Source organism: Salvia splendens, chromosome 19, assembly GCF_004379255.2.
Source record: "Salvia splendens isolate huo1 chromosome 19, SspV2, whole genome shotgun sequence".
Taxonomy (NCBI): domain Eukaryota; kingdom Viridiplantae; phylum Streptophyta; class Magnoliopsida; order Lamiales; family Lamiaceae; genus Salvia; species Salvia splendens.
In genome coordinates, this window is record NC_056050.1 from 4,074,909 (window position 1) to 4,083,743 (window position 8,835).

At 36.5% G+C, this 8,835-nt stretch overlaps 1 protein-coding gene across 2 annotated transcripts; it reads left to right on the plus strand.

The window, feature by feature from the left end:
- Window positions 1–1,253: 1,253 nt before the first annotated feature.
- On the plus strand, window positions 1,254–3,180 carry LOC121778211 (ethylene-responsive transcription factor ERF110-like). 2 transcript variants are annotated; one of them, XM_042175522.1, is made up of 3 exons: window positions 1,254–1,366; window positions 1,570–1,966; window positions 2,323–3,180. In XM_042175522.1, exons 2-3 carry the CDS (start codon window positions 1,696–1,698, stop codon window positions 2,982–2,984), a joined length of 933 nt encoding a protein of 310 aa, XP_042031456.1. In that variant the 5' UTR covers window positions 1,254–1,366; window positions 1,570–1,695; the 3' UTR covers window positions 2,985–3,180. The 2 variants fall into 2 exon arrangements, with proteins under 2 accessions (XP_042031456.1, XP_042031455.1); XM_042175521.1 differs by lacking the exon at window positions 1,254–1,366 and having other exon boundaries at window positions 1,373–1,966.
- Window positions 3,181–8,835: the final 5,655 nt, after the last annotated feature.

Consider the following 8,835-nt stretch of genomic DNA (forward strand, 5'->3'; position numbering starts at 1 on the left):
CGGTTTTTTTTTCTATGTAATTTGAAATTTGGACTTATACAATAAATTGGAACAAGACAATGGATAATTTAAATTGAAATAAGACGAATAAGGTGAAGATGATATCAATTTTATTGAATTTGAGTTGTAACGGACAACGATACATTACAATTTACAATACATATATAAGTATACAACATACAACAATGTAATATAATTTACATGTGTCGTCGGAACGTAAATAAAAAAACATGAAATGGGGGGATAATGGATGAATTTGAATTCAAAATCGAAATTAAAAAAAATTTGAATTTCAGAAAACCGACGGTTTTGGCGGAAAACAGTCGGAACCGCCGGTTACACCGCTAAAACCGCCGGTTCGGTCAACAAACCGTCTGCAACACCCCGACAAAAATTTTAGGGGAGCTTCATAACCCCGACAAAAATTTTAAATTAACATTATATTTATTACTATTTCGGAATATTTCTAATTTCCTCTAAAATTATTTTCTTGTGTCTGCTCTAATTGCATAAAAAATAATAACCATAGAAAAAACATTACGCATGCATAAGAAATATTTTATTTGAAAAACATAAGCTAGAATTATTTCCAAATGATAATTATTGCATGATCATGCCTTGTCCATCTACATTTTTGACATAATCGGTCAGTCAATCTAGTTCTTCTTCTCATCCTCCCATTCTTTTTAATTAAATCGGTCAATCTAACTCACAAAAATAATTAATTCAAGACATTAGAACTCGATAGTTGCCTAACTCTAGAATTTATTCTTTTTCTAATTTAGTTTGCTAGCTTTTGGGTGGACCCACAACGTGGACCATAACTAAAAAAAGTAAAACCCAAAGCCCATTTACTTAATACCGCACGAGCACCATCTCTGATTTTCCTTAATTATTTATCCAAACTTGTCCATAAATAACAATTATCTATACATAAAATAATATCAAAATATAATTTAAAATTGAATTGTGAGATTATTTTAATTATAGAAAGTTGATTAGGATTAATTATTCTATAATTATCTATTTAGGATTGAGTTATGAGATTCAATCTCAGGGATCAAACACACCACATATTTAATTTTGAAATATAATCGTGCAAACCGAATGGTCCAGTGTCTAATTAGTGATGCAATAACACAATTCCCTTTTGGCTTCCTTGTTCCCACCCATCATCCTCACAACTCAATTCAAACATGACCTTCTCTCCTCTTTCTTCACCAACAAGTTAACCGACGCCAACCCAAGTTCATGTAATATCTTCCTTTTTTGTTTCAGTCGGTTAATTTATTTCTTGTTTTATTTTGGCATCTTCCTTCTTCCTATTTATTGCTTTAATTTTTAATTACTTGCAAATTAGCAAAAGGTACTTCACCAAACATGCACTAGCGGCTTCTTCCTCTTTTTCCTTCTTATATACTCTGTTGTTTGACATTAAGAATAACAAATTAAAAGGGTCTATTTTCTTCAATTTTTTCCCACAATTCTCCCCTCTCTTTAATCTTGATTTTCAATCAAATAGTTGTGATTTGTGATTGATTTTTTTTGTGGTACATGCTCTTATCAAAGGTGGCGAATCGAGAGGGCAGCGGCGACTACGCCAGAATTCGGCCGGAGTCTACCACCGGAGCCACCACTTCTTCCTCCTCCTCCGCCGCCGTGAGCGGTGATGTTGAGACCAATCCGTATTTTTTCATGCAGCGGCACCAGCCGAATTACCTGCTGTCGGCGGTGGTGTCGCCGCCGCCTCCGCCGGAGCACCGCGATATGTCGGCGATGGTGACGGCGCTGACCCACGTGGTTTCGGGGCAGCAGCACGGCAGCTCCGCCGTTGATTCGCCTTCCTCCGCTTACTCGTCTTCCAGCTCCGGCTCGTGGGCCGGGCAGAAGCGGCCGCGCAACCACGACGACAGTGTCACGCAGTTTTCCGACACGGCTTATCTCGGGATTGGACCTGTCAAAGCTGGTTTGTTTCGATTATTTATTTATTTATTTATTTTGATAAATATTAACAATATTTGAAAAAATAAAGGAAAAATATATAGAATTGGGACCTCAAATCGCGAAAATGGCAAACTGCGACTCATAAATTTTCAACAATGTTGATCCAGTAGTACAATATGGTGTCATTTTCAACTATTTCGTCTTCCACTCTAGATCCCAATCCTTTTCCCAATCTAGATAAACATTTGAATCATTCACCAAATTACTTCTCATTTTACTTTTTCTCAATCTTGATTTTTCCAAGATTAGTACTAATGCATGCTATGAATAGTAGTTAATCAAATCCATAATTGCCCTCACCCAATCCTAATTTTACAGAACCAGAGTCCGGAGCTGGCACCGCAACGCCCGAGCCTCCCCAACAGCCCGAACCCTCGGCCGCGGCCCCACCGCCACAAGAAGAAAGAAGAAAAAAATACAGAGGCGTGCGGCAGCGGCCGTGGGGGAAATGGGCGGCCGAAATAAGGGACCCACACAAAGCCGCCCGCGTCTGGCTCGGCACATTCGAAACTGCTGAGGCTGCCGCCCGAGCCTATGACGAGGCTGCTCTCCGCTTCCGAGGCAACCGCGCGAAGCTGAATTTCCCCGAGCACGTGAGGGCGCTGCCGCCGCCGCAGCCCTCGCAATCCTCGCAAATTGCGGCGGCTCCGCCGCCGATGTTCCCGCCCGATTACTGGCAGTACTCGCAGCTGCTGCAGAGCACCGGCGATTTGCGGGGGGCGCAGCAATCGACGGCGAATTTGTACGATCAGATGATGGGATTGTATTCGTCATCGCATCAATCGCAGCAATCGTCATTCTTCAATTCCTCAACTTCGCAATATCCGGTGCTGTTTTCCAGCGGCCAAACGATACATTTTACGCCGCAGGGAGGTAATCAGCAGAATCGCAGCGACGGCGGTAGCGGAGATGGTGGTGGCGCGAGTCTGCCGGCGCCGCCGTGGACCTCCGGCCATTATCCTTCTTCCTCTACTTCTTAATTTGTTATTTTCACTAGTTTTTGTTTTTGTTTTTTTTAATACTAAAATTTATACACACACAGAGGCAGCAATTAGCATGTATTATTTTTTGCTGTTTTATTGTTTTTAAATTAATTTTGTAGGATTCTAATATTTTGTGAGGCATTGGATTTAGATTGAGAAAATAAATTTGTTGTCGAATTTTATTGGAATTTAATGCTAATATCTTCTCCCCAAGACGCTGGGAAAAAATGAGTGCAAATATATGTATATTAGTAGGTGGGCTCCAAATATATTAAATCGGGTCAAAATTGAGAATAATAAAAAAATTTGGTGCTGAATGTCGACATCAAGAAACATGTAGAAGCAACAGGTTGCTGTCGTTGATAATGTAATTCCATTTTGTAGCTCAAATGGATATACATAGAGAGCATTTAATAATATTTTTGTCATTTTTGGCTAGGGAATTCAGTCGCTTATCTCTTAATATATTTTATATATTATATGTTTTAAGGTTAGATATAGTTTATAGTTTTAACTTTCTAACTCCTTATACGATCTTCGACGGTACTCTAGCTAACATCCAAAATATGGACTTCAAAATCCATCCATTTTAAATAAATATTTACTTAAATTTGGGTTTATATTATAATAAACCCAAATCATTTTTTGAGAATTTATGATTACAAATAAAATGAATGGATAGAAAATATATTTTTAAGTATGAATTTAGTGTATATGATTAAAATAAAATTAATATTGAGTGTATGACTTTTGCTCTAAAATGAATTTGAATCTAGTGTAAATGACTGTAGATAGTTTTTATTAAAATTTATTTTGTAGTCTTAACCATTACTACATCTTAGAGCATCTCCAAGGGTAAGGGTAAATGGAGAGGTAAATAGAAATAACTACCACATTTACCTCTTCTTCGTAAAATTTAATGCTCCAATAGAAATGGTATTTGAGGAGGTATTATACATTCTTTTATTTTGAGAAAGTATCTTTACCTCTTCTTGATAGAAAAAGTAAAAAGTTAGTTATTTTTATTTGCCTTTTTAATTTACCTTCTTTCCTTAGAGTCCATTACTTTTTAGGAATGTATAATAACCTTTTTGAGAAGGTAAATGAGAAATATACCTTCTCAATATAACTTTCCCCATTGGAGAAGTTATATAGCACACCATCCGTTCCATATTAATTGTCCCATTTCATTTTTACTATATTTTATAAAATTTCAATTTTACTAACTCATTCCACCCATAATCGTTATAAAATGGGATAATTAATAGAGACATGAGGAAGCATGTATTAATATAAAATTTCAAGCTCTATTTTCAATATTAAACATATGATTAAAGGTTATTTTTAATTTGGTACACATGTTTCCGTTTTAGATTGTGATGTTACATGGCAGTCTCATACTAGTATATTAATTGAATCAGTTCGATTAATTAATTATATAGTAGTGGATTACATGCTAATTAAGTGATGGATATTGTGATGATAGCAAAAGAAAGTCGTGGATACGAAGCTATCACTTGTTCAATCAAGTATATTGAAATTTGAAACCGGATATAGACATGTTAAATTAAATAATGTATAGAAGTAACTATCCAAATGTGGTAAGAGTTGATTTCGTGGCTGGTTTTGAATATAGATCACCAGATGCATGCGTGTTAGTGAGGGTTAATTAGATGTTAATGTTAGTGAGGGTTAATTAGATGTTAATTGCTTGATTACCTAATTGTTCGTGGGTTGTATAGTTACGCATCTCTCTAATTAATTCTAATGAGTGGGGTCGCTTCCATAGATTAATACTATATGATGAGATAAAGTCTGTTTAATTATATAGTACTACTACATACTAGTATTACGCTTGGTTGAATGTATACACAGCAAATTTCTTTTCATATATAAGTATAATTGATTTTTTTTAATTTATCACTCAATTAGTCTATTTAAAGTTAATTTGCATCTAGGTAGTTTATTAAGCATCCATAATAAATTGCATTATTTATTTTTTGAACACTCCTTCCTATATCGTTACATAAGTTTTAAAATTAATTTTTTAGCCGTCAGGCAATCCGTCTTTAAATCTAATTATTTTTATTTTATTTTATTTTATTTTCACCTATTAATTAATCCTTCATGAAAGAGAATATGTTTTTCTTTAAACACAAAAATTGAACATCGAAATCCTGTAATTAAAATTATAAGTTAGGACTTAGTTTTATAACTGAACTTCTAATATATTTTATGATTGATAATCTAATAGTTAACCATATTAAGACAGGATTGTGATCAATATAGAACCATTCTTAAACGTAGAACCATTCTTAAACGTAGAACAAATGCCAAACGGAGGTCGTTAGATCTTTTAATCCAATGGTGTTGATTTGCACAGCAACTTCCCATTACAACCAAAACTATTATTAATGGGTGAATGCCGAGAAGTGAAAAAATAAAGCATGCATGGACTCTTCTTCGTTTCATTCATTCTTCCATCAACATGTGAGTTTTTTCACATGTTGAGTCCGGAATGTCGTGAAAACATAGTCTAATATGTATGATTTTTAATCTTGACCGTCATTTTTTCCTCATCCAATGAATAAAATATGTAGAGTTCTAGGTTCTACACTTAAGAATGGTTCTATCTTTAACACAACCCAAGTAAGACATGTGTAAATCATAGGATATATAATAAAATAAAACAATATTTAGTGAGGAACCCTACTGATATTATTATTATTATTATTATTATTATTATTATTATTATTATTTAGTTAGTTAATTATGGATTTGCATATCTTTTTCATATCTTTTGTCTTGCTCATTAAATTAGTATCCACTATTATAAATAGTGAACATGGTTCTTTAGTTCAATCATTCAAGAAATATCAATTATCCTTCTATTTTATTTTCTCTTACTCTCTTTCCTTTCAAACGTGCAAAACGCACAAACCCTAATTTTGACGCCAGATTGATCGAAGGGTAAAAGCTCCCGCGACGTTCGACGCAAAATCTACGAGTTAAGGAACTTCTTCCTTAACAATTGGTGCTTTCATCGTGATCTCTACCTCCGAATCGTTGTCTACATGTCGTACAGCTACACCGGATATCAACTCCGGCAGGCGGATTACCACCCATGGCAGCCCGTATCTCAACCCCTGCTCCATCCGAACAGAGCGTTAGATCAACAACCATCATATCCATATCCACATGATGGGAGACTCCACCCACAACACCATCCCTACCAAGCCCGTCAACCCACTTCCAGGGACCCGCCATGGCTGCACCAGGAAACTGCGTATCAGCAACCATCTTCCTACGAGCCAGATTTGTACTCGCCACCACCGCCCTCTTGTTGGGACCCGCCAAGGTTGTGCACGCAGCAGGGATACTCTCAGCCTTATTAACCACCTCAGCATTCGAATCCTAATATTGACGAGCAGACCGTGAATCCATACTACCAACTAGGAGCGTACCAACAACGAGCTGTTGACCAGCTGCCTGCGCAGCCGCCCTATACAGGCTTCGATTTGCCGGAACCACCGCCATATCTGGGTTCGGAGCCTCTCGGCATGGCACGTGATCCGATGACGCCGAATTTGGAACCGAGCCTACAGTTGGCTGCCTTGGTTTCACAGTTTGAGCACTTGACTGCAACTGTCAAGCAATTGACGTCTCGGATTGATGCAAACAAACGCTGCATGGGCGATCCACACGCCACGACACAACCTCCACCAGACCCTATAGCCAGTGTCATGTACACGGAGCCGATATCGTGTCCCCTACCACAGATGACCGCCTCCGCCCCAGCTGATCTCCATCACGATCCATCTAGAAGCTCGCTGCCTGTTGTCGGTGCTATCCCGCCTCCACCAGCCACAATATCTCTATCGTGCGACTCCAATTTCGGGTATGACCCGATGGAATTAATTGTCGTTGATAATGATGAAGAGGAAAACGATGTTATTCATTCTAGTGTTGATGTTAGTGGACCAATTTATGGTAGTAAAGATGGCATAGATGATCCATGTAATGTTATTTTTACTTGCCGAGAACCTATACATGTGGTAGAGCATAACAGGTTGGATATTACAATGTTGAGCAACAAGATTGATTCTTTTTTGTTGAAAGAGGACGAAGATGGTTCCATTGAGGATATGAAGAAGGTAATTGCTTGTGTATATGTGGTTTGGCATGTTGGTGATGTTACAAGTATTTAATCATCGATCAACTTTCCTCGACGCCGATGCCCGGTTGGTTCCTCTGCAAAATGACACTCTATGCTTGAGCATTCATGGACGCATTGATGCAGGGAGACGCTCAACTATTCGGTGTATGTTTGACCCAGGAGGATTCCTCGACACTCATTGTTGCTCTATGGTGCCCACCTTGGGGACAAGGTGGATTTCAACCGCGGGGGAGTTGATACGATTATTATTATTATTATTATTATTATTATTATTATTATTATTATTATTATTTAGTTAATTAATTATGGATTTGCATATCTTTTTCATATCTTTTGTCTTACTCATTAAGTTAGTATCCACTATTTATAATAGTGGACATTGTTATTTAGTTCAATCATTCAAGAAATATCAATTATCCTTCTATTTTATTTTCTCTTACTCTCTTTCCTTTCAAACGTGTAAAACGCACAAACCCTAATTTTGACGCCGGATTGATCGACGGGCAAAAGCTTCCACGACGTTCGACGCAAAATCTACAAGTTAAGGAACTTCTTCCTTAACACCTACCTTGTGTTATGTCGTTGTGTTGTGGGACAGTGATCCCTAACCTTAAAATATAAGGACAACTGTCAATTATTATGTACACCTATAATTATTAATTTAACAAGTTGGTCCAAATGTTGAAAGTATATATCTCTTCATATAATGCCTAACCTATTTCACCACGCCTTTATGCATGTTATAATTCGGTCTGTGCCACCTCCACAAATTACTTACCTAATTTTGGTTTATCTTTTCCCTGTGTTTTCTTTTTATTACAATTAATGATTGGTATATATAAATCTAACCTTTCTTGTCTTGCCCAACCTTTCATAACACAACCTATTTCATCAACCTTAAAAAAAGTGTATATAAATTCATAATCATTTAACATGCATGCATGCTTGCCCCATCGAGGGAACATCGTTATGACTACATTAATAATATGACTGTAACAATACCGATTTATAGACTATTTACACTACTAGAAAAATTGCTTCTCACTACACTTTTTTTTATCACACTTTATAAAAAGTGCCAGCATAGATGTACTATCTACACACTAGCTTTTCACTGCACTTTATAATATATTGTTACTGCACTTCAACATAAAAAGTGCCATCATAGATGTACTATCTACACACTACCTCTTACTACAGGTACCCGGTGTTGCACTTGCATAAGTGCCATTATAGATGAAGTGTCAGCACAGTAATTTTCTAGTGACTATTTTAAGTGTCATTACAAGCCAATTTTCTAGTAGTGTTATTTTTTATTTTTGAGTAGTGAACATGTGGAAGTCTATCACTCAAGTCATGATTAACCATACAAATAGGCTGATCGATAAATTTAGAAATCCCAATGATACAATTCAATAAATAGTCATGAGTATTTTACTACCAATTTTAGATATGATTATTGATGGAATCTCATGATCATCAGGATCCTTGTTAAACTAGTCTAACATCCATTATGCTTAGATATCCCATTTTTTATAGCTCCGGGCTATAAGAAATTGTTTTGACTTTGCAAGAAAATATGAGTCATACTTTTTTTATACTACTTAATAATAAAATGTGAGTGAGGTGAGTTAGTGGACGTGAGATTCAATTGCAAAAAATGATAAAAAG